The sequence below is a fragment of the Callospermophilus lateralis genome, chromosome 8 (genome assembly GCF_048772815.1).
Source record: "Callospermophilus lateralis isolate mCalLat2 chromosome 8, mCalLat2.hap1, whole genome shotgun sequence".
Lineage (NCBI taxonomy): Eukaryota > Metazoa > Chordata > Mammalia > Rodentia > Sciuridae > Callospermophilus > Callospermophilus lateralis.
Genome location: NC_135312.1, coordinates 100,999,074 through 101,026,539, shown reverse-complemented (window position 1 = coordinate 101,026,539; position 27,466 = coordinate 100,999,074). Strand labels below are relative to the sequence as shown.

The window sequence follows — 27,466 nt, the reverse complement described above, 5'->3', positions numbered from 1 at the left end:
TCTTGTCCATTTCCACTGTTTTTTTTTTTTTTTTTTTGTGTGTGTGTGTGTGTGTGTGTATTGTTACTGGACTGAGAATGAAATAATTATAGGAGTTACTGATTTATTCAAGGAAATGCCCAAGGGATGAGACTGTCTCTCTTTATGGCTAACTTAGGATTCAAACTTAAATTTTCTAAAATCATCACAAGCTCCTTTTACCCTATTACCTGTATTCAGCCTCATGTTCACTTCCATTTTAATTCATGTTGGCAAAGAGGTCCTACGTATTGCTGATGCTATGGTTTGATCTGCTGTGACCTCCAAAGGTCCATGTGAGTAATAGTTTGGTTCTAGGAAGAGGCTATTGGGAGGTGACAGAACCTTTAAGAGGTAGAGCCTCATGAGAGTTCTTCAAGTCTTTGGGGGCATGCCCTTGAAGCTGACTGGGATCCTGGTTCTTTCCTCTTTTTCTCTTTCTTGTTTCCTGGCTACAAGGTGAGCATTTTTTTCTGCTATATGTTCCTGCCATAGTGTACTACCTTGCCCAAAGCAACGGGGCCAATTGATCATTGACTTCAACCTCCAAAATTCTGAGTCAAAATAACCTTTTTATTTTTTAAAGTTGAATACCTCATATATGTGTTATGGTAACAAATAACTAACATAGTTAGGCTTTTCTATGACTTCTTCACAACAATGTACAAGTGGAATAATAAACAATAAATATTTAGAATATAAGATCCTTAGAGTAGATGCTTTGCGATATTCTGTTCCTCTGTGTAGCACAATATAGACAAGTCCCTTGAATGTAGTAGGCATTTAAATGTTTGATTGTGAAGTAAGTAATAGTGAGGAAGTTCATATAATTAGTTTCATATGGAAATTGGTATTTTATTTGGGTGCAGTTGGGTACTTGAGGCTATCAACTCTTTCTAAGCCCAGAATTTACTGTGGGAATTATTTAAGCTATAAATAATTTGTCATTCATTATGTTAGTACTTTTCATACCTTATCTCTCTAGGTTTTACTATAATGTAACAGTCATAAGTGCACCATATTTACACATTAACAAATTTAGATGACAAAAAAATTATCTTATATTTTTCTTAAATCAACTTAAAATTCAGAATCTCTGTGTTAAACTTTGCCATTCCATTGATTATTCAGGCTACTCCAGAATTTATAGCCCTGAAAAAGATCGATTTGATTTCCTCACCCAGGCAGAGGGAAAACTTTTCTTCTCATCCATCTAACGATTATTATTGTCTTGCATTATCAATCACTGATACCAATTATGCACAATCCAATAGACCCTTTTTATTGCTTATGGATCTAGTTCATTGTATAGGTTCACTCTGTCCCTCACAGATTATGAGAAACAACTTTAAGACACATCTTAGGTGAAGATTTCTCATACTTTGTCTTCTTGTTCCTAAACTTGTACAAAGCCTGTACCATCATCTCCCTTCAGTAGGTGGTCCCCGAGTGCTAACTTGGACAACACTTAGAGTGTATACCATATCAGAGCACTTTTTCCCCTCTCTTGAGTGTCTGGCCCATAGCTAGAAATTAAGCTCATTATTATTATTATCATTTTAGTTATTATTATCATTTTAATCAAGTATAGCTCTTTTCTGTCAAGTTTGTTCATGTAAGAGCAAATTATAAGGCTTGACTCTTGACCCATTGTTTAGAAGCCGCTATGATTAGTAACTTTACAATAATTTTTTGTCAACTCTCACTGAAGAAGACTTAAAATCTCTAGTGTGGCTTTCCAAATACTAAGTCTGCCTTAACATTATTAGATCTTGTTTTTTGTTTTTGTTTGTTTGTTTGTTTGTTTATTGTTTACATATAAAAATTAATGTAGATGTGGCAAGGGCAACTTGAAACGAAAAATACCAGGAATAACCAATGATTTTGTTGGGCCTATTTTTGTACTCTATTTGACTACACCAAGAGATCAAATAATATTCACATTCACATTATGAAAATACTAATACTGAAAACTGATATTTAGCTATGACATGAACAGACATTAAATAAAATAGAAAATACTAAATCTTTGTGTTCCAAGCAAAAGCAGAAGAAAAGAAAAATGTTACAGCTTTGGTAAAAAGAAATTGTGTTACAAAATCCCTCTATATTTACTCTTCTGGGTCTCTAACATGATACATAGGATTATATGAGATAGAGCAAGTAATGCATTTAGCAACTGAGTTCGGGGATTAAAACATAATCAATGAAGATTGTTAATATTACTTTTATTGTTATCATTATTGTCTAACATACACATTTGAAAATGAAAATAAAGACAAAATTGTTACATAGTAATTATGAAACTGTTTTTTTCATTAGATACTTTCTAATGGAGCTTGCTGGTGCATTATAGAAATGATATTTAGAATTTATTTTCTTACTCATGAGAAACTACTATGTATGTTAACTCCTTTTCGTATTTCTGATACATCCTCATTTTAGCTAAAGTAAGAGTACAGAACCTATATATTTCTAATCTTGCAGAGAAATATCAGACTGAATGGAACTACATTTCTTGATTCTTCCTTGGTTTAATACTAAAACTGAGAAAGGAAAGAGAGCATATCATAAATAAATATAACAATGTTTAAGCTGTATTTCACACAATTTAACTTATTTGATCTTCTCAGCATCCCTATAAGAGTGATAGGAAAGATTTATTATTCTATTGCACATATTCAGAATTGGTTTCCAACAAGGTTAAATGATTTCCCTAAGGTCTCATGTCTGGGAGATGGGAGGATAGTAAGTTGATCATAAAATCTGGTCATGGTACCTTTTCTACTGCATTATCTCCTCATTATCTTTAAAAACCAGCTTAGTCTTAAAAAAACACATTTTGCTTCACCTTTCTTTCACACTCTCATCTTTCAAATTGGGAAAACCATGTATAAACCATGCTATTATTGTGAACAAGTAGGAGTTTGCTAATAGAAGAGTGAAATGTTAGAAGATAAAAGAGGAATTAATTTTTCTGTGTGAAACTGGACTACTCATCTTTTTTAATAAGAGTACCAAGGATTGTAAAAAGTTTGCCAAGAGGACATTTAAGTAACTTCCTCCTGTATTATGAGTCCCGAGAATTTCTGCATGTTGAATGATTCGCTAGGACTTTACACAGCTCAAAGATACTGTACCCATGGCCATGGTTTACTATAGTGAAAGGACACACAGCAGGAACACCTTCGGAAAAGACACATTCACAGGGGCAGAATCTAAAGGAATCTATGTGTAGAAGGGGCCACACAGAATGTGATCCTTCCTCTAGCAGCTAAGTATAAAGAGCCATATAGAGTGTTTCTGCCCAGAAAACTCTCCTCTGGGCTCAGATCCCAACATTTTGTGGAGGATTGGTCATACAGGCACTCTCTGCTTGTGTGATAAGACATAATCCCCCAAATTCCAGATTCTCAGAAAGGAAGCAGGTGTTTACCATAAATCAGACATCTAGAAAAGCTAATTCAATGTCCCAGGCAAACAGCATAAGGAACTTCAAAAGCCAGATTCCCTGACATCAGCCAACATGTTGCCCTTTATGCAAGCCCTTCTAATGAACAATGTTGGACACTCTGTGTTAACCCTCTCCTGTAGGTTTTTCAGTGTGAAGATGTGGGGCAGAATTTTGAAACAAGATACACAACAATAGTAAGAGAAAGAGTACCAATTAATGGTAATAAGTGTCTCTTATCAAGAGAAAGATCAAGAGAGTAAACTTAAATTTCCAAAATTTCTTTAGAATTTTATTTATATTATAAAGATAGCAAAAATCAATATGCTTAAATATAACTCAATAATATATTTATTAAGATCTTTTTTGCTACTTTGTGCAGCACATTTTTAAAAAGTATAGTGTGTGTGTGTGTTTTTTTTAAACCTTAAGCCATAGTAATTGAGAGGGATGCACATGGGTTTAATGTACAGAATGAACCCTGTCACATACTTTACTCAGTGCTGAAAGGATTGAGGAAGTATAAGGAAAGGCAATGTGAATCCTCTTTTAGAAAAGCTAAAAAAGCTCCAGCAAGCAGTGACATTTGAGCTCTGACATCTTTAAAGATTTCTATGGCAAAGATTGTACAATGACATTCTTGTTACTGGGAACAAAGAGAACTGAATGCACAGAATTTGGGGAAACATTGAGCTTTTTGATATAATATAATCTGATTCAATGATAGACATTATATAAATTAATGTAATATTAATGTTGTGATATTATATCCATGTTACATTATTGATACTAGTTGCAAATGAGTTCAGAAGTAGGACTTGATCTGAAGTTGCAAGGTTTTTCGAATGCCATAACAAAGGGATTGGTTGACCTATTCCATCATAAAGGGAAAACTTTCAATTGCTATTAGGCAGCACATGATTTCCAACAATGTGATAAAATACTGTGATAGTCCTTTTTTTATTTTTTAATGTTTCATGTGGACATGGTTTCTGACAATATATATAGAATAAATAATAAAAATTTTTATCAAGTCATGATCTTATTGTTCTGATATGTTTAGACAAATTCCTTGAGGAATTCTTTTCCATCTATTAATATTGCAACTTCTTTGGACTTAGATATCAATATCATATATTTGTAGAAATTGTTAATAATATTTTACCCTTTCACACTAAAAAATTATAGTCATCCTTTTAGAACTCATTTGAATATGTCTTCCTACATTATCATAACTGAATTAAAATGTTAGGAAAACACTGATAGATTCAATATATAGTACTTTATTCTAAATATTAAGTGCTAAGTATACTTATATCTATGAAAATGAAATTATATGAAGTGTGCAATTGCTATGTTAAAGATTATTCATCTACTTTAATTAAAATTCTCTTTGCATTTTATATCCATTTTGTAGTATTTTATATTTCTCTATCAAGTTTTTTTCTGCTTCTCTTCAATTGGAACAAGATGTGCTTGGGATGGTACTAGAAATAATTGAGAAGTAAAGCTATAAGGATATCACTTTATCAAGGACACTATTCATGTTAAGTATTTTAAAAAAATATCAGAGTCCCCAAAATGGGTCACAGTCTACAAATGATAGATTTGGGTTTTGAAACAAATATTGTGTACTTTCTTCCTTAAAATCCATGCCATTCTGAGGAAAAGCTAATTATCTTACGGCTCTGAGTCAACTGTTGCCAAATGGCCTCACAGTTAGCGACAGAAGAGAAATGAAGCACAGAGCTGTAAACCTTGGGGATTCACCTGGCCTCCTTTGCAGCCAAGATTGTTCCTATGGTGTCAGACAACAATTAAAACTCCTGAAATTGAAGGTGACTCAGAAAAGGGCAAAATGGAAAGTGTAGCTCTCTCAAACAGGTCATCCACATCATAGTGAAGGAATAACCAGAACACAGTGAAAAAAATAAGGAGAAAGGAACATTTCACAAAGCAGTTGTGATCATACTTCTGCTTATGAGAAGATGCTGGATCGAATGTACTGTGGACCTTCACTAACTAACTGCATCATCTTCAGAAGGCCCTGTTTCTAAGCCCATTTTTTTTTCATATATGAAACAAAGGGGGCATTTTATAAATGAAATAAGCCATTTTTTAATAATCATGTTTTGTAAGTCTATCTAGAAGGACATACTTGTGAAATATTTTAATGTAAGCAGCATGATCAACACCTCTGCCTTGACAAGCACATAGAACAGTTACTGTTCAGAGTTGGTACAATTTTTACTGAATGAAAAAATCAGGAGATAAAGGTGAAGGGTTGCTGTGTTAAAGTAACTACCAGTAGAATGATCCCATATGCCAATAGAAACATTACTGCTTTAAGACAATTATCGGTTTATTTATTTATTTATTTTTGGTTGGTACTGAGGATTGAACCCAGTTGTGCTTTACCACTGAGCTGCATCCCCAAACCTTTATAATTTGTAGTTTGAGACAGGGTCTCACTAAGTTGCTGAAAGCCTCATTAATTCACTGAGGCTGGCCTTGAATTTGGGTTCATCCTGACTCAGTCTCCCAAGTAGCTAAATTGCTGGGGTTACAGGTGTGCACCACTGTGCCTGGCTTATCTTTTATTTACTTATTTATTTAAATAAACTGCACCACTGGTGATGATGAACAGGGAAGGGGTAAGAAGAGAGTTCTCAGGGAGTTTCAAAGTTTAGCAGGTTTGGAAAAGCTTAAAAAGTGGTTTAAAGACTTTAAAACTAAAGAAATCTTTTCTGACCAGTTCTCTGCATAGAAGGCAACTAGAACTTCAAACCCTTAGATTGCTATTGCATAAAGAATAATTCCTACCTTTTCCATGGATATACTTTCAAGTTGCACAAATCAGAGAACAGCATCCTTACAGTTGAAATCCAGAGTTAATTTCAAAATCTATTAATGTGACTGGTATCTTATGACTAACCCCTACTAAATGTAGCCTTGGAATTTATTTAATTAGTTCCTTCAGACTCTAATGAATAAAAGTACTAGTCTGAATGAAGCCTATGATAGCAAATTATATATTTATTTTTTTTTAAGATTTTTTTATTGGTTGTTCAAAACATTACAAAGCTCATGACATATCATCTTTCATACATTTGACTCAAGTGGGTTATGAACTCCCATTTTTACCCCAAATACAAATTGCAGAATCACATTGGTTACACATTCACATTTTTACATAATGCCATATTAGTGACTGTTGTATTCTGCTACCTTTCCTATCCCCTAAAATCCCCCCTCCCCTCCCCTCCCATCTTCCCTCTCTACCTCATCTGCTGTTGTTCAATTCTCTCCCTTGTTTCCCCCCCCCCTTTGCCCTCATAATGTCTTATATGTAATTTTGTGTAACATTGAGGGTCTCATTCCATTTCCATACAATTTCCCTTCTCTCTCCCTTTCCCTCCCCCCACTCGTCTCTGTTTAATGTTAATCTTTTCCTCATGCTCTTCCCCCCTGTTCTGTTCTCAAAAACAGGGGCTGGAGATATGGCTCACTTGGTGGAGTGTCTGCATTGCAAATTATATATTTAAAGCATCAACTGACTTTTTAAAGATGTTATGCTAATCACGGCTTGGGAGAGTTAGAATATACTCGATTAGTTTTAACATTCTCTCCTTAGTGTTCATGTATTTCCTAGAGAAATATAATTTCCAGAAATTTATGATGCAAATTCTGTTAAATTGGAGTAGATGCTATAGGGAAATGAAAGTGGTCATTTTATTTTCACTTAGGTCTTTGTGTTTGAGCATTAAATTATAATCTGGAATATTGAACTGTCAGATAAAAATTTAAGCCTTTGTGCAATTTTGACTTGCAATCTGATTCCATATACATTTATTTTTCTTTTCTGTTTTGATGTTTCTAGAAATTAATAATGATAGAAATAAACATGTTTGTGGATTGTGAATTTTGACACAGTTTTATTTATTTGTTAAGATTGAGTCTTCCATGGGGTTGCTCAGACAATATGGAGTTATATATTATCAATGCTATATTTGTAAGTGGGGACTTTAAATGGATGTACAGAAAGCTTTGCCACTGTATTGAGTAATAATTATTAAAAATACAAAGTATATAAAACAAACATTAAATATTGCAGTCTTATACAGCCACTGGTTACTTATTAATTAATTGTTTTGGAGACCTCTTAGAAGAATTAAGGAATATTTTTAAAGTAAAACATTGAGATACTAATTTGATATAGGCAAAAGCCACACTTATTAATAAAATTATTGTGCTGAATTTGACTCTACAACAAAGCTCAAATATTAAAATTGAAGTTTCAAATTTTTAATCTTCTAAATGAATAGAAAATCCCCAAATTTTAGAGATAATAAAAGAAATGCAATTTTCCAACTTTCATGAAAAAGAATGTGGTCTCAGAGATATGATTTGATTTGTCCAAGAAAAAGAAGTCTTTCTTCTGAATAAATTTGAACTGCAAATATTATAATCCACATATTAATACATATTCATTTAAAAAGATAAATAAATATCTGGTTTATAAGAATTATAATAGTTTATTCATTTAGTTGATTCAATAAATATTTTAGCACCTACTCAGTGCCATCTGTGTTAATTTTATGTTACTATAACAAAATACCTAAAATTGGGGGGTGTTAAAAAGAAAAAGAGCTTGTTAACTTATATTATCAGAAGGTGAACATCCAACTAAGTGCCAGACACTGTTCTAAGTATTGGGGTATAGTTTTATAAGACAGACAAGGTGTTTATTGTCATTCATTTCACATTCTGGTAGAAGGGAATTGCTAGTATACAAAATAATAAATGAATAAATAAAAAATATTTTAGTAGAAAATCCTAAGCATATCATTGAAATTGGGTGATGGAACAGTAAGCAAGTCAATGTCTATTTTAATTCCATGTTCATGGAAAACCTCTGACACAGGAAATTTATACAGAGAATTGAATGACAAGGGGATAACCTTATAATCCCATGAAGAGTGTGGGGAGAGACATTACAAGAAGAGAACAGCTGGTTCAAAATCTCTGAAGTACAAAAGATTGATTTTAAGAAATGTTGAGAATAAACTTGGAATTTGTGGCCCTAAATACTCTTTCTCCAGCAACAAATATTTGTTTTGTGCATTAATACCTTTTGTATATGATATCCAGAGTTCAGGCTTTGATAGGGAAGTACAACAGAGGAAGAAAGGGTCAAAGAGTTGAAAGGTCTCTGCATCAGCCTGATGAAAATGATAGGTCTTGGATACTGAGCTATATAAAAAAGAAATAAGAGGGAAACTGAAGTAGAAAAGTGACAAGCTCAAGAGTGTGAGATTTTCTGGAAGAAAATTTCAGAGTAATTGTGAGAAGCTCTCCAAAGCATTATTAGTTGTCATATACAATGAGCATCATTTGCAAGTCCCTGTTATCATTAAGGACTCAAGAAAAACTTTGGGAGGAGATGAACTATCTTTGAAGATGTGTAGGTAGTGTACTCTAAGATACATCTTGTGGAAAGGTAGCACTTGAAGTGGAAAATGGATTTTCAAAGTATATGATTATATGTCTTTGGATAAATTCTTTTCACTGTATGAACCAAGAATTCTCATCTCAAGAATGATGGTCATTTCAATGCTCAAATCCAAAATATCCAAGAGTCCCTTAAACATCATTAGCTTAAAAGCTTGAAATTACCCAAATCTCTTTGTATGTAAGTCTGAGTGAACTAATATGTTGGCATTAACCAGATTGGTATCTGTGGGCTAGTTATTCTAGGAAATGACATAACTACAGAAAGTAAAAGAGAATAGTGAGAAAAGCCATGTGTATTAGTCTGTTTTCTATGCTATAACAAAATACCTAAAGTCAGAGTAGTTAAAAAGAAAAAAAGGCCTTATTTAACTCTCATAGAAAGCTGAAAGTCCATGATTGCACTGTGCCATCAGTTTGGCCTCTGGTAAGGTTTCATGGTGGATGATATTATAATGACAGGAGGTATGCTGAAGAGACCACATGGTGAGACAGGAAGCCAGAGAGATTCACAGGCCATGCTCAGTCTTTTATAACATCTCACTCTTGTGAAAGTGAATTTACTTCATGCACCCAGCAATAATCTCTTCTGAGTGTAGTTCCATAACGATATAATTACCTTCTATCAGGTTTTATCTTTTAGAGATTGTTCCACCTCTCATGTTTCCACATCGCAGATAAGCTTCCAGCAGATCAACTCTTGAGGGACACATTCAAATCATATCCAAACCATAGCACCATCCATTAAAGAGATGGCAACTTCAGAAAATAGAATACATAGACATTATTGTACTTGAATTTCAAATGCTACTAAAAGACAGCTGAATTTTATGAGAAAAAGCCTTTAAAAAAATTATTGTCAATGGTGAAGAAATAATGTGTGACACTGAAGAATAAATGGATGATGGATTATTGTTGTTGTTTTTGGTTTGGTTTGACGTGATCTTAATAGCCAAAGTAATATTTTCTTCACAAGATCAATTTCACAGAAATGCTCATGTACTCATGGTGTTAAGCAGTTACTGGTTTTAAGGTAGCTCTCTAGTTGGTAGTTTTAGGGTGTGCATAACTAAAAGGTAAATTAATAAGTAATAAAAGAGAAAACTAACTCACTTAAACATATGCAAGCAATGTACTGAAGTTACTATAAATATTTGAAAGGCAGTTAATCAAGAAGAAAAATGCTCCCCATATTTTGTTGCTTTTTAAATGTAAATTTTAAAAAAATGTGGATCTACTATTACTAATTAATTCATAATTGATTGTTTTTTCTAAGTCTCTAAAAATGTGCCCATCTAAATATTTTGGTAAATAAAAAAAAAAGGAGCTAAAATTCTCTCCACATAGATCTTGCCATTTATGAATCTACTATGAGTCCATTACTGGTATCTGCTCTCAAATCTGATACTAGAAGAATAGATTCCTTAAATAAAGTGTATTTTCATGTAAATGAAAATAGGAACCCGGATAAACATTTTCCAGTGAAATAACAAAATGATTTTGAGCAAAAAAATTTACAAATATAAAAACACAAACTGATGTAATTGTGATCATTACACTGTAAACTCCATAAGGGTAAGCTTGCTATTTGTTTTATTCATGGATGTATCCCAGAGCCTAGAAGAGAGTCTTGCAAATAAGTGATGCTCTTGTACATGTAATCTCCATTATTGTTGTGCAATGTATAGGCAGTTACCATTGTTAAGTTGCAGCAACCCTCAATGATGTTTAACAGTGGTAAACATTGAGTATAGAAGAATCTATGTTTTTGTACAACAGTGATTTCTTTTTTACTTGCTTTGAAATGAGTAAGTCTCTTTTCCTAAAAGAAGCAGCATGTAAATTCCTTCTATTGGTTCAGTGAAGGAAACAGAGGTGGTATAGAGAAACTGGCCACAGATCCTGCAAACCCAGCATAAAATGGGAAACATTTAACAAGTCAGTCATGAGACATCTATACTGGGCAATAAAGAAGTAGCAGCAGGCAAGTGATGGGAGCCCTGTTAGCAATTTACATGGACTCCTTGTATAAAGGGATCTCTGAGGAACTGCAGATGTGGAGGCTTCTGCAAATAATAGTGACCTGATAAGAGAACATACATCCTAACACAGGTTACCATGAGAGAAGAAAGACTAGGAACATAGGAAAGAAGATGAAAACATAGACTCGGTCTAGGTCAGTCAAGAAGATGGAAGAAAAGTTAAATAGAACCATCTTCCAGCCACTTTTGAATTTTCATCGAGATTCTCTTTAACAAGAAGTAATTGACAGTGTCATCTGAAACATCTGTCAGTATCTGAAACCTATTGTCTATCACCCACGTCCCGCATGGGCGATGGAGTCAGGGTCACTGTGCATGAATTAGGCTGGCAATGAAAAGACCACACTAACTCAAATTACCTTTTGGGGGGGTCAGGGATGGCTCTGGGACCTCAGGGGTCAGCTCCCACACTGGAGGGCAAGAGGAGCAAGGGAGGCAAGAGAGCCAGAGCACCCTGAACCCATGAATTTATTAAGGAAAAGACATTTGATGGAATATTCCACCCAAATAAGGCAAGGGGTTGTGTTATAACAAATGGGGGTGTTAGCCCAGTCACATTGGGTGACGCCCAATCCCAGAACTGCACTTCCTAAGGCCCACTTGCTTCGCACTGCGTGTGATGCCAGTTCCACACCCCCATTACTCAAGGCCAAGGGTCATGCTCAGTTCCTGTTCAGGGCAGCCCCCAACAATTGTCATTTAGAATTTATTGTACAGAATCATAAGTAATTTTGTGATTTTATAAATTACTGTCCTCAATTTATAATATTGACTCAGTCTTTCTGACAGAACCTGTTTGATTTCTTTAGATTATGATTAAAATTAGATAAGTATTGTGATAAGTTCCTGTGAACCATGCTCTTTATTATACTTGAATTCAACTTATGTTACTAAATTTTGCATATTTAGCTTAGTTTTAATCCTGAAATTATCATTGAGAGCTTGATAGAAAGGGACCCTTTCCAATTAAAAATCGTGCTCTAATGGATAATGTGAAATCAGCAATTTTCCTTTTATAAAGTCTTAGTCATATAATAACAACATAATAAATGATGGACTGGTTGTGGTGGCATCCACCTGTAACCCCAGCAATGAGGGAGACTGAGGCAGGAGGATGGCAAGTTCAAGGCCAGACTCAACGTCTTAACAAGAGTCTGTCTCAAAATAAAAAAATAAAATAAAATAAAAGGTGTTAGGTGGGTAGCCCAGTAGGAAAGTGCTCCTGGGTTCATTTCCTAGTAGGTCACACAAAACAAAAACATAAATAAAAAGGCAGACTTTCTTTGGTGTTCTAATCAGCTATAGTGTGGTAAGAAACTGTTAAATTTCCTAAAATTTTAAGTTAAATTTATGTTTATAAATTTATAAATTTTATTATATCTTGTTTTAATAGGAGAATATAAGTTTATTTTATCTGATAGATCACTAAAGTCAATATCACTGATATTACTTTCAGCTATAAATTAGTGCAGTACAAATTTGGTAGAACTCATTAAATTTGTAGACAATCTAAAAGTACATATTCTATTCATTCAACATATATTGAAATACTTTTATAGCATTTACTAGGTACCAAGTACTATCTGAGCAATTAAGATAATTAAAAAATCGGAAAAACAAAGATCCCTGTCTTGTGGTCCTTATTTCATGTATAGATAAGTAATATATGATAATAATATATTGTGCTATATGCTTAAATATTTTAATCTGCCTTTAAAGGAAGTAGGCAGTAGAGTATGCTATTAAACAGAGACATAGAACTAGGATTTACTGAGAAGGTGAGAAATAAGTGAAGACTTTAGAAATTGTGAGGTTTGGTGCTACAGCTAGTTGGATGAAAAGAGTGTTCCAGGTAGGATAAACATTTAGCCCAAAGGGCTGTGGTGAAAGATGCGTGGCATGATAAGAACTATCCAGAGAACCAGACTGTTGTCATGGGGTGGGTGGGGATGGGTATAGAAAGAGATGGGTCAGAGGTGATAGACAGATGGTGGCTAAATAACCACATTCTAGTCAACCCTCTCTTGAACTACTTTAGTACAACCTCCCTTTTTTTGTTCCATGGTATGAATAAAATAGCTTAATAGATAAACCAATTCAGTAAGCTTGGTATCATCAAAAAGGGGTTTTCAAATAGTAACATAATTACCTTTCATGATACCTATCATGTGCTGCACATATAGGTGCTCAACCTGTCCTTACATGTTGAAATTCATTGTTAGACTGTTTTTTCACCATGATTGAATATATGCTTCATTGATCACACAGCTGTGAACATCAGAAACACTGGAAATAATCCAGATTCAGCAAAAATGTATCATAATGCATGAGGACTCCACACCCCGGAAGCAGAAGAAATTTAACTTACGCAGTAGAGCAAGATGAGAACAACTAGAAAACTGGGGACATGGAAGTACTCTACTAGTTTACTATTTTGGTTAGCCTAGAGCCACGGTGATCACAAACTCTATGAAATGTTATTTGTGCTCATACAGTAACATTAATTTTCTTTTAATCTTTGTCTGCCCCAGGAAATATTTCAATTGAATTTCACATTTCTTTGCAACAAATTGAGGACTCTGGAACCCAATGTCATTTCCTTAACTTTTTTTTTAAACTGTTATTTCCAAATCTCAAATGATTTCAAAACCAATAATTTGTTACCTTCCACTTACTTCTTCAATATGTAAAAGTGACATAGTTTAGGTTTTATTCCTTGGATGTTAATTTAATTCTGGAATTAGGGTTTCTCATTTAGTTATTCAATCATCCCTTCATTAAACTCACTTATCTAATTCAAATTAGATATTCATCTGAACACACTTAAAAAGTAGTAATTACTTCTGGAGGTAGTATATGTATTAATTGCCAAAAGAGATGTATAATGAGATACTAGGCTTAATATTCAAATTACTTCCTTTCAGCTATGCCACTGCAGGCAAGCTAATTAACCTCTATTGGACTCAATTTTCCTGTCACAAAAATGGGCATTAACAACATCACTTGCCACATAATATAATTCTGAATTAAAAACAAGCTCATTCATGTATGTACCTTGCACATATATCTAGATAATAAATGTAACTATTTTTGTTATTTACATACATGAACCATTAGACATACACTGTGATATGAATATAATATTTCTTAAGACAATAAGTGAGGATTTTCCATTTACCACATAAAAACAGAACTTAATCATGAAGAATGGTGGACTGAAAATAATGACATATCTTCATTTTTGGAAAGGGGGATGAGTAATTCAGAATTTCCAGAGACTGAATTATAGATATTATGATATAGGCTTTTGGAAGTAAATTACTTTGACAAAAGAAAAAAAAAAAACATTTGAGTACTGGAGTAGACAAAGGGGGAGTGAAGAGAAGGAATAGGGAAGACACTGGAATGAATCTGACCTAACTTTCCCATGCGAATATATAAATACACCACAGCAAATCTCACCATGTATATCCACGAGACAGTAATTTTAAAAATAAACTATAAGTAAATAGTAAATATCAGAAGGATCAGTAGAGAAGATGAAATGGAACAGGGAGAGTGGGGAGGGGAGGAAAGGGGAAGTACCAGGGAATGAATTAGAACACATTAAATCCCATGCTTTTAAAATTATGTCAGAATGAATCCTAATGTTATGTATAACTAAAAAGTACCAATAAAATAGTATTTGACAAATTTTGACATTTTAAAACCCAAATGTTTATGAACTTCATAAAGTTTTCCAACATGTGCTTTTTATAAATCTATGACTTCTAATTTTTTAAAATTTTCTTTTTTTGGGAGGGAGGTACCATCGATAGAACTCAGGGGCACTTGATCACTAAGACACATTTTGCTTTTTATTTAAAGACAGGGTCTCACTGAGTTGCTTAGTGCCTTGCTTTTGATAAGGCTGGCTTTGAATTCAAGATCTTCCTGTCTCAGCCTGTCAAGCCTCTGGGATTACAGAAGGGCACCACCATACCCAGGTTGACTTATAGTTTCAATGGATATTGTATAAGAATTAAATCAAATATAATGGCTAAAAGAGAGAGAGAGGGAATCTCAAAGATACTTAAACTATGTTCATTAACTTTACTAGAAATTAAATGTGAGGGTGAATTCTTGCAGTTTATAACTAGGTTAAGCAGCTTTGGAAAACTGACTTCATGAGTCAACTCAGTAAGCCTATAACTTGTCACCTCTCAATTCTATCACTTACAAAATGAATCTTAATTAAGTCTAAGTTTTGATATTCATATATACAAGGAATGTTTTAATCAAAAAAAATTGAAAATTAATACTAAACATAAAGTTGCAGAGCAAGCTAATTGAAGGAAAAGTAGATGTCCAAATTTTTAAAAATTTGAGTTTGAGACCTGATAAAACTGACAGTAGGTGTATAGGAAGCTGTGCTCAACCTTGGAATTTCTTAACTTCTTGAGTAGTTTCATCAGTTTAACTGAGAAGTCATGCTAGGTAGAAAGGTGTATTAAAAGAACCTATAATAAATAATCTACCTATTTTAAAATGAAAACATAGCATAGTTGTTACGTTTTAAAGCTCTATGGAGCTCCATTACAACTTCCTCTTCTCCCTCCTCATTACCATCATTTTTATAATAGGTAAACCAAGACCCAGAGAGTTAACATTATCTACACTCTCCAGGAGTATATTTCTCTTCTGCAAATGAAGAAATTGGCGGTAGGAGCAGGGCAGTCAGAATGGTTTATAGACAGTCCTGTCATTACATTGGGTAACATTCCATAGCTGGAAAGTGAAATTAACAATAAAAAGAACTGATAATGTGTGTATCTTATTTTGTCCCAAGAAATCAGTTCAAAAACAGAGTGAAACAACTAGAAAGTAATTTTTATTTCAGCCCAGTGTGTAAAGAACATTTTGTCACAACATCTAATAAGGTTATTGTAAGAATAGAACAAATCCAGGTAAAACAATCTGGGAACAGTACTTGGTTCACAGACAATACTTAAAAATAATAGGTATTTTTAAAACTGTAGTAGCAATTGATCTTAGCCAAAGAGGATATTATCCAAATAGGATAACACCATGAGTAGTCACATCTTAAACTACTAATAAAATTCAGTCTGTACTGCAGTTAACTGTGGATGAAGCACTGTTTTGTGCTTTATAATGGATTTTTATTTTAAAAATTATTTCAATTTTAAAGCAGTGAAATGTGGCACATGAAGTGGTTAATGAATGTTCCAAAGGTCATACAGCTTTTAAGACAATGATTTATGATAGAAATATTAAAAGAATTTAGTTAAACAAAGATAGTTCTGGATCTGGGACTCAATGACCAGAGTCTGAATTCTGAAACTGCCACCTGATATAAATCAACTTCCCTGGGTGCAAGTCTCCTTTTCTGTCAAATGTAAAGGTTGAATTATAAGTTATTTAAAGTTTCTTCTAGTTCTTCCAAGTGTCTACAAAGCTGAAGCTAAATGTTACAAAATCACACAGTTATTTTAAGTTTTTAATAATTAATTACAATTCTATACAGTTAAATCATAACTTCTTTCTCCATTTTTATCCAATGTAATCTCTGCTGTGCTGGACAGAAGATATCCATTCCACTTGTCCATTTCATATTTTTCAGAAAAATAAGTCAACCAAATCCAAGATATTGGTTAGTATATATCTGACTTTATGTTACAGGGTAGCAAGGGAAATCCTTATGACCAGATAGAAAGTTGGGAAGGTTTACTTATAATCATTATGAAGAGGAAGATCTTTCCCCACATTCATACTTTAGCTAGAGATGACCTCATACCCAACAGAGTCACTGGGTTGTTCATGCAGATGTCTGAATGCAGGAGAGATTTTGGTAGGAAATTCTATATTTTCATTTAATAGCTTTTCCTTCTTAATGCCTTTCTAAACCATCTTAATTTAGCACACTGCAGAACATTTGCTTCAGGGTAATTTTTTTCCCTACCTACAATTTATAACATTTTGGTTTGGTCTCTGGTGATTAATTTTGATCAATGCAAAATTATATTCTCTGGTGAGAAAATATTTATAGTAAGGAAACTGTATTTTTCCCAACCATATCCCCAGAGTATTTTAAAATATAATTTTCCTTAGACATGCTGCATAAATATTATATCTATACTACTAAAGAATAATGAAGTGGATTCTAAATCAATTAAAATTTTGTAATCTTACATAAGTTTTAAGAGTCAATCAATATATATACATACTTAAACATATATACATGAATAATTTGACTTCTTTTCACTGCATCTCTGAGAACCAGATTATCTTAGTTAAAAGAATTAAAACATTTGTTTCTAAAATATTTCAATATGTCTTTTAGTAGAAATTATACAAAATATAAAAATGCAAAAGATTTTTCATTATGTGATATATATTTATATATATATATATATTTTATATATATAAATGACATAGAAAAAGGGTTTTAATATTTTGAGGGCTGGGGATGTGGCTCAAGTGGTAGCGCGCTCGCCTGGCATGCGTGCGGCCCGGGTTCGATCCTCAGTACCACATACAAACAAAGATGTTGTGTCCGCCAAATACTAAAAAATAAATATTAAAAATTCTCTGTCTCTCTCTCTCTCTCTGTCTCTCTCTCACCTCTCTCTTTAAAAAAAATATTTTGAGATTAATATTTCTTTTAAAAATATCCCTTGCCTTACATATTTACTTGGCTAATTGGGATGATATTACATTCTGATCTTTCAAAACAAAGTGACCCATTCACTATCAGTAAGAGACTACAGAAATCAAGGTTGATATAAATTTTTTTGTAGAGATGGCAAATCACAGATGATATTTTCCCTAATAACTTTCCCCCATTCAAGCCACCTGACCTTCCAAATTAAAGATTCAGTTTTCCTATAATACTCAGACTAAGTCCCCAATACCAGCTAGGGCATCACATACCTCAAGAATTCTAATTGAATCTCACTACACCCTAGACCATTTGATTTATCCACTGATACATTATCTTGCCTAAGGCAGTGTTAAAGAACGGATAATCCATTTAGACCATTATTCTTTGACCATATATAGCTCCCAAATTCTTGCCTTTAGAAGCTCCACCTCATTTTGTTTTTCAACATGAAGTTTGGTCTTTCAATAATGTAGTGACTAAAATTACAATCAAGCTTTTTACACATTTTATATAGTGTGTCGTTTCTATTATGGTAACCCATATGGAAGCCCACGTGTAGGCTTTTTTTTCTCCCTCCTCCTCCTCCTCCTCCTCCTCCTCCTCCTCCTCCTCCTCCTCCTCCTCCTCCTCCTCCTTCTTCTTCTTCTTCTTCTTCTTTTTCTTCTTTCTTCTTTCTTCTTTCTTCTTTAAGTTTTGGTAAATCCCAATACCCAGGAACTGTTAGTCACTGTGTATTGCCTTAACGAATAAACATTTTGACTGGTGTGAGTTTGAAGAAACTCCACTGAGGATGAAAGGATGAACTAAGGAATCTAAGTCTTGAAAATATTGGTTTAAGTTTTATTTCTGTAATTACCACATGTGGCACTTAGGTCACTTACTTAGAATTTCATAAGCTTCAATTTTCTCCCTCAAAAAAAAATAAGCTTAAAATAATTCTTACTTTGAATTCTGTTTTTATTCATGAGAATAATGTCAGTGAGATTTGTTCTACCACAATAATGTTTAGAAACCTGGACTAAATATATGAAACAATTTTCAGACATTAAAAAACAGGTATGAAACACTTTATTCCCTGAGAGAAGGGAACAAATAAAGAGAAAGTTACAATTCCTGGATTTCTGCCTGGAGGAATTTTGGGGGACAATGGTCTAAGAAGAGACATCTAAAATAGTATTTTATGGTCTTTAAATTTTGTAGTTGAAAAGACAGAGATCTGAGTTTGAAGAGAACAAGGCAACTAGGATTTGAAGGGGCAGAGGAGAAATTACTCAGACTAATAGCTCTAGATTTTTTTTTAATTTTTAAACTTTATTTATTCTAATTAGTTAAATATGAAAGCAGAATGCAATTCAATTCATATTACACATATAGAGCACAATTTTTCATGTCTCTAGTTGTATACAAAGTAGAGTTACACCTTTCATGTTTTCATTCATTTACTTAGGGTAATGATGTCCATTTCATTCCACTATCTTTCTTACCCCCATTCCCTTTCCCTTCCCCTTTGCCCTATCTAAAGTTCATCTATTCCTCCCATGCCTCCTCATCCCCATTATGAATCAGCATCCTTATATCAAAGAAGACACTGGCATTTGGTTTTGGGGGATTGGCTTACTTTGCTTAGCATTATATTCTCCAACTCCATCCATTTACCTGCAGCAAATGCCATGATTTTATTTTCTTTTAATGCTGAGTAATATTCCATTGTGTACATATACCTCATTTTCTTTATCAATTCATCTACTGAAAGGTATTTTTATAGGGAGTTCCCTGTGTCAGTCTATGTTTTGGGCGCTGGGGTCTTTGTTCTAATAGTAGTCTCCACATATATAGTGTGAAATTCATATATAATGTGAAGAACATCTTCTGAAAAACAGTAATTGCCAGAGAACTGGAAGTAGAAGCATCCCCAGAGTTCTCACAAGTCTAGGGTATCTTAGGAATCCCTAATAGCCAAAGTAGTGAGCCTTCACTAATAGAGGGGGTATTCAGTAAAGGGCACAGAAGGGTCAAATCTTAATATTAGTGATATATAAACTCTAGAGACTATTTCATATTTATTACCTCCATATTTTTTAAAACCAACATCAGAATAGTCAGTCTGACTCACAAGAAACATAATCCTCTGCAAGAACCGTTTGTAACTGTCTCTAAGGGGATTCAATCAAATCTAGTATTAAGCAAATGCACATTTGTCAACTAATATAAAATTATTGGTCTGGAGGAGAAATAGAAAAGTGAAATTTACAGCCAGGAGACAATTCAATCGATAGAAACAGGCCTGGAAATGTCAGATTATAAAATTAATAGAAAAGACAATCAAAACACCATTATAAATATAAATATGTCAAGGATTTATGGAAAAGTAAGATTATGATGAGAAAAATACAAAATAGTATCAAAATGTGAAATTAAAATTTCACTGTTTGAGAAGAGAAACAGATTAGACACTACAGAATAAAAGATCAATGAAGTTGAAGGTGCCACTAGAGAAAATATACAAAATGAGGCACTAAGAAAAAGAAAGACTTTAAAAGTAAATAGCATCAAAGATACATTGGACCTCCCCAAAAAAGCAATTTAACATTTAAGTTCCAGAAATAGATGGTAGGAAAACTGAGGAACAGAAAGATTGAAGAAATTATGGCCATTTTCCCCAAAAAGTATTATAAAATTAACACATACCTCAAAAAATTGTCAGAAAATTATCAAATGAGAATATGTGTGCAAAAAGTATTTTAAAACTTGCCAAGTCAAAATGAATATTCTTTGTTTATTTGTATAAATATTCTCAACATAATATGCATTCTGTAAATAAAGTAAAAACAGGGTTGTTTTATTTAAATTGACCTTATAAGTTTATATTTTGTGTATATAAAATTAATAATAAGAGGAGGATGAAGACGAAAAAGGAGAAGAAAAAGTCAATAATTATCATTTTGGTAGAAACATTGTCTGACCCTCTGCTAGGTGCTCCACATATGCTGTCTCATTTAATCTTCATGACAAACATGTTAAGAGCTGTTACATGTACTGTATTTTTAATAAAGATTATATATAGAGAGATATTATGCAATTTGTTGGCAGGCACACCAAAAGAAAGTGACAAACTAGACATTTAAACATATCATTTGGAATTCAGAAGCACTCCCAGATCCTAAAAGTCATGAGCACAAATCAGAATTCTTCTAGCTTAAATTTTCAGGTTAAAGAAACCTGCATAGCACAAGAGTTCTCCATATATGGGCCATGAGAGGATTGGAAAATATAGGGAGAATAAGAAATAAAGACAAAAATAGGTAAAAGCAGGACCAATGGGGAGGCAGTCTAATGGGGTCTGACTGAACAAATAGTGAGGCTCCGCAAGTTTATTATGTAGGTTTTAACATCAAAAGGATTTATTGTAAGAAAACTTCTTCGAGGTAAACCAAAGGGAGGTCGTGAGCAGGAACAGACTAACTGGGGCTGAGCAGCTTGCGGATGTCTTCTCTAGCTCCAGCCAGCTTGTTCCTCAAGATTATGAGCATGCCCATGTTTCTTCTACCTCTGGGCAGCTGGCGTTGGGACCCAAAACTGTTGAACCCATAAATTCCAAGCCAGACTTGGAATCTATCCCATTAACAGTGGCCACCTGCAAATGGGCGTTTCTCTCAATCTTATCACACAGAAAAATTCCCAGAAGGAGTCTAACTGTCCAGGGCTACAGAGTTCAAAGCGATGGTTTATTCAATGCTTGTGACAAAAATGTTTTAATATTTTGTTTTAAGTCCTTTAAAAAAGGAATTTAGGATCTTTAAAAGATGTTCTGTAAATGTTGATGATTTTCTATATTGAGAAGCCAGGCTCCCATTTATTTTTACAAAAACAACTGGTTTACTTGGTTGATTCTACAATCTTTTCTAGAGACAACTATGTAATGTCTGTTTTTACTTTAAATGGGCCTAGAAAATACTTGTTTTCTATGATTTCATAAAAACTATTCAAGAAATGAGTTTTATATAGGAAGATAGCTTTTTAAAAACAACTCTGAAAACCTTTTAAACATAAAGGCTGTGACCAAATAATTTCATTCTATATTTTTCTTAGAACAATGTACTAATAACTTAGTTATTGCTCTTTCAAAGTGTTGCTTAATTGAAGAATATAATGCTAGAACACAATATTTAAGTCTACTATATCTTTCTTACAGTTCATGTTTTTCCTTTTTTTTTTTTGGCAGATGTATATGACAATGCAAATATGTAGTTTAAGTTAGGTACTTAGTGTATTAATATTTTCATCATAAATAAATACTCGAATAAAAATTCTTAATGGCATAGTGAAAAAATATTAAATTTATGTTTTCCAAAGCCATGTTAAATTATTTAGAGCCATGTTAAAAAAAATGCATGTTTTTAAACTTATTTTACTTTATTTTTAAATGGCACATAATACAGGTAAAATTTTATGAGGTGTCATAGGATAGTTTGATACAAATATACATTGTGTAATGATCCAATAAGGATAATTAGCATACCCATTATCTCAAACATTTATCATTTCTTTTAATATTGAAATATTAAAAATATTTGCAATAAATATAAATACCAATATATATTTGTATTCTTTCCCATTTTTTTCTGATTGCATTTCTAAATGATAGAGAAAAGGAAAGCAGATACAGGCTAAATTCAAAGAATACGTAAAACTTCTTTTTATCTGTTTTTACTGTTTTATAAATTTTATGCCTAATTTCCCAAACTGCTATATAAATAACCATTTGCCTAAAGAATAAAATCTTTCCTTTGAAAGACTTCACAATTTGGCCCAATTTTCACCTTATTTCCCCCACTCCCCTCTGTTCCACCCGAGGCACTAAAATGCTAAGGAAACCATTCATCTTTTCTAGCACTCTTACAGCAGTGCTTCTCAAGCTTTAATGTGCATATTAATCACCTGGAAATTGTATTGAATTGCAGTTTTTGGTTCAACTGGTCTGAGGTACATTCTGGTACATGCTTTGCTCATGAGTTCCCAAGCAATGCTGTTGATCCAGGCACCAGGCTGTGAGCAGCTAGTGTTTCCAGCGCTTGATGTCTCTTGGTCCCTGCCCTTTTCTGTCTCCCTTGCCCTCCTCAGCCTAATACCATTCATAAATGGTTCTTCTCTATGTTCGTCTGTGTGGATGTCCATCCCAGGCAGAGTTGGCCTCTTCTTGTGATCTGGGAATTTTTTACATACCTGACATCAATCTCCTTAAGTTTTATCTACACTTTTATGTCAATGATCTTTTACACTTAGAATATTATTATTTATTTTGATATTCCCAATGTCTTGCAAGATGTCTGACTTACAGCAAGTATTTAATAAATATATGTTGTAAAATAATTAAAGGAAAAGAGGGAGAAAAGAAGAAGGGAGAAAAAAATAGAAGGTAAGGAAGAAGGAAAATAGAAATATTAAGTACTATAAGATCAAAATTTTTGCAATTTTCACATCATTCTATCAAGACATGAAGCAACTACAGGAAAAATAACAGGAATTGAAGCATTCATTACGTTTATAGAAAAATAAATAGTTTTTCACTCTATTGCTTTACTAAATAACATTAATCCAGTCACAGTAGATAATGATTATGGATGGATTAATAGATAAATCACTCTATGGTTCTTCATCTTGTGCCACAAGTACAATTTTTTTGCCTTGCTAAAAGAAAGATGAACTTTTCTTCATTTTAATGAAGCATAGCATTAGAGACTTAAGGTGGGTCCTTCCTTTCTACTGTGGACAGCAGTTATGAGAACAGAGAGGGGAAAGTCTTTTGTCAGAACTAAATCCTGAGTATTTTAAAAAATACATGATTTAAAAAATAAACTCTGAACATTTTCTAGATGGACACCAGCGTTACAAGGGTTTCTGTTTCTTTTTATCAACCTCACTTCATGTTTGAGGCCCAAGATGTGCCAAGTGGGATGAGGGAGAAAAAGAATAAAACAGATACTGCACATCCTGCTTCAAGTTTAAACAGCACATTCTAAATTATGGTCTCACTAAATGGCAGGCAATCATTGCTTAAAATACATGCATTGCATTTTAGTTTTACACATGGCATTAGGGTTTAGAGAGAAACATGTAAGTATCGCCTTTAAAGATTTACTTTATAGATGCACACACCATATATGTGCATATGTGTGAGATATTCGTCCGCATACAGATGTTCTCTCTTAAAGACTTCTTTACTGCAATGTTCTTGCAGGTGTACTTATTAGTAGCTACTTTTACTTTGTTGACAAAAATATATATATGTGTATTTTTTTTTTCTTTCAGGGTTTAAGCCTGAAAAGACTGGAAACAGCACAAGGAGGGAGAGAGGTAAGAGTATTTAAGGGAACAGGATGAAGAGAAGAACATGGTACAGTGATGTGGGGATGCTGATTGATGATGTTGATAATTGTAGTTGGACATGTTTTGAGAAGAATTGTGTGTACATACACTCCCATTCATTCTGTCAAAAGCACATGTTATGCATATTTTACAAATGTATTATTTGTGCTTGTGTCTCTGAGGCTGAAGAAAATATTGTTTCTTAGGTTTAAGAAAGTATTGTTTCTGATAAAATTGATTTCTGCAGCAGCATGGCCCTCCGGAGACTACAGAAAAGCCTGTTTAAGCCAATTTTGCAATGAACTATTTATAATGATTTGCTGGGAAATTAGCAAAATTTCAACAATGCATATATTTTATGACATCTGAGATTCTTGCCTTTCCCATCAGAGGCCATAGACACATGTTAGTAGGCTGGGATGCATCCTCAGATGGTCTGAAGTTGCTTTGATAATGCTAGAGATTTTAAAACTTCTTTATTGCTGACTATCTCTGATACTTTGAAAAGGGACACTCTTAATAGTACAAAATATAATGCCACATTATGTTTGTTATTAAAGTATGTTTAAGAGTGTCCCTCTAAGACAACATCAATTAAAATTCTTCCCTTGCTAAATGCTATAATTATTCTAATGCAGATTGCTGGGGGGGATATTTAATTCAATAAGTCAATATTTTCTCTTTAAATAGAAAGTAATCTCGCTTTTTGAGTGATACTAATGTAACAAATTTTGGGTCAAAATGAAGCTATTTTCTCTTACAAAATGAGAAAAAATCTTATTCCTCTCACCAACTGTGCTTTGTCCTTTTGTACAGATTTCTTTTCTATTAACTGAGCCGTGTTTTCCCGTTCTTTGCTGTTTTAATTTTCAGTTGTGTATTATTGGTATAGGACCTTTTAGTTCCTAGTAAACTTGTCATTTAGGACCTCTTTACTTTTGTCTGCCTTTTTCTATCCACAACAACCTCTCTTTTGTGGGATTCACACTTGTTGGCTTGCATTAGCAGAAGTGCTTAAGAGGGTAAAATACAGATAAATGTTCAGTTATTTTTCATGTTGTAGGAAAGTAAGATATTCTACATAGTCTTCAGTTTGGGGAAAAGTGTTCACTCTGTCTGGAGGCCCTCAGAGCCTTCTGATTTTGTGAGGGTAGCTGCTTTCCCTCAGACAGCATCAAAATGGATCAACTTGGAGAAATAAATAAATGCATCACCTCATAAGTGCAAATTCAACCAAGCAAAGCTGCCACAATTTATCTATGCTGATTTAATAATGCTTTGGAGATTTACAATATGGAGTTACTTAACTTTTCCTTCTGTGTCTTAGTTCAATAGCAACTTTGTGTCACATGAAGGAAAACTTAAAATCCACATATCCATATAATGGCATTGCTAGACCATGGCAAATTTCTTCATTCTTTTTATTAAGATTTTGTGGCTTTCCATGTAACTTTTGAAGACATCATTATTGTTTTTTTTTATTAAAACCATTACCTGTAAACATTTATTGCTTATTTTCTCAGTTCCTCTGATTTGATTTTTATTATAAGTGTATGTATGGGTAAAGAACATGTCAATAAAAAATGTTTCTTAAATTTAAAAAAAATGTTTTTATCAAACTATTTTACTGTTTATGTGAAGTTCAAATTTCTAACAATTTACCCTATAGTATATAAATCTTCATAGAGAGGACAACCCTGCTCTGGGCTTTCTTTCTAAGGTTAGTGAAAATAATTGCAAAGAAGGTAAGAGTGTCAAATTAATCATAGTTCAGTAATGTCTTCTCTGCTTGACACCTTTGATTCATGCATTGGGTACAAATATGGACTACTGAATGCAAAACAACCTCTTTACTTCCTCTGGTGAAGAAGCACTGGTTAATTTAGCATGCTTGTACTCAAGCTAACCACTCAGTTTAGCTTTCTCTATGCCAGTGAAACCTATTGTGTTTTATGGTAAGAAACCATAAAGAAGTATAAAATAATTAGGTGAAAAATATTGTGGAAACTGTTCTGTCAAGTCTCAGTTGTAGATGATCCGTACACAAAGAATGCAATTACTAGGATAAGGACCTGGTGATCTCTCTTGCTTCAGAGATGTGACAGGTTTCTCCCTGATTCATATTTGCTGTGTCCTATTACATGTGTGCATTATAAAGATGTACAATGTACTTTTGAGTATGTTAAATTTTAATGTGCCGTCTTAAAAAAAAACTCTTCCCCCCAAACCCTGTTTTAGAATTTCTTATTGCAACACTGTCATGATTGATGAAGAATTAATGACAATGATTACTTTTTAAGATGAATTACTTTGTCTTAGTTCAAACGGCAGATATTCCCAATAGATGTTGATGGATGTAATACTAAGGGCCTAATACCAAATATTTATAAGAAGGTTTAAGAAGTGTAATTTAAAATGTTCTATTTACTTATTGAGGTAATGACAACAGTTAGAGCATGCATAGAAAATTGAAACAGGAAGTAATACGCCATTTAGTTAAGTTGTAAATACTACTAAAGAACTAATTGCTAGGTAGGAAGGCTAGATTTGAACACTGTATAAAAATATAAATTAAGAAGTGATTAAAGTGTAAATTATTTTTTCTCAAGTAACTAGAGATGGGTACCAATTAAGTTGCTTGCATTTTTATGAAGTATTTGAAAATAGATATTAATTGTCTAAAAATTCAGTTATAATAGTATGTTTGAATATTTCAACATGTATATTCTGTGTGTAAAGTGAGGGGACTGATCATAAGATATAATAATAATGAATTTTCTTTAAAAGGTACATTGAGAGCTGGGCACCATGGCACACACTTGTAATCCCAGTGGCTCGGGAGGCTGAGGCAGGAGGATTAGAGTTCAAAGCCAGCCCCAGCAATTTAGTGAGTCACTAAGCAACTTGGTGAGACTCTGTCTCTAAAGAAAATATAAAAAAGGGCCCAGTGGTTAAGTGCCCTTGAATTCAATCCCTGTTACCCCCTCCCTCCAAATAATAATAATAATAAGAAGAAGAAGAAGAAGAGTAGAGGAATGCTGTATACAATGTGAGTATTAAACAGACAGTTTTAAGTGACTATGAATACAATTCCTATGTCTGGGATGATCTTGTAACTCAGAAAAAAAAAACTCAGTAAAATTTCTTTGGGTAAGGCTGGAGCTGTTGCTCAGTGGTAGAGCACTTGCTTCACACATGTGAGGCACTGGGTTCAATCTTCAGCACCACATAAAAATAAATGAATAAACAGATATTGTGTCCATCTACAACTAAAAAAGTATTTAAAAAATTTTATTGGGTAAAATCACATCAGTCATTATATTTCTTTCTTCAAAAAGCATTTTTCTTCCCTACCATGCACTTATTGTTAAATGTCAATAAAACTAAGATAAAAAGACTCTAATCCTATTGTTTTAA

At 33.3% G+C, this 27,466-nt stretch overlaps 1 protein-coding gene across 1 annotated transcript in view; it reads left to right on the top strand.

Moving 5' to 3' along the window:
* The window catches only part of Ccser1 (coiled-coil serine rich protein 1), a 1,032,529-nt gene that overhangs the window by 630,544 nt on the left and 374,519 nt on the right, over positions 1-27,466 (top strand). The window contains exon 9 of the mRNA XM_076865083.2: positions 23,993-24,037. Within this exon, the coding sequence (XP_076721198.1) occupies positions 23,993-24,037 (45 nt within the window). The remainder of the gene's footprint in view (positions 1-23,992; positions 24,038-27,466) is intronic.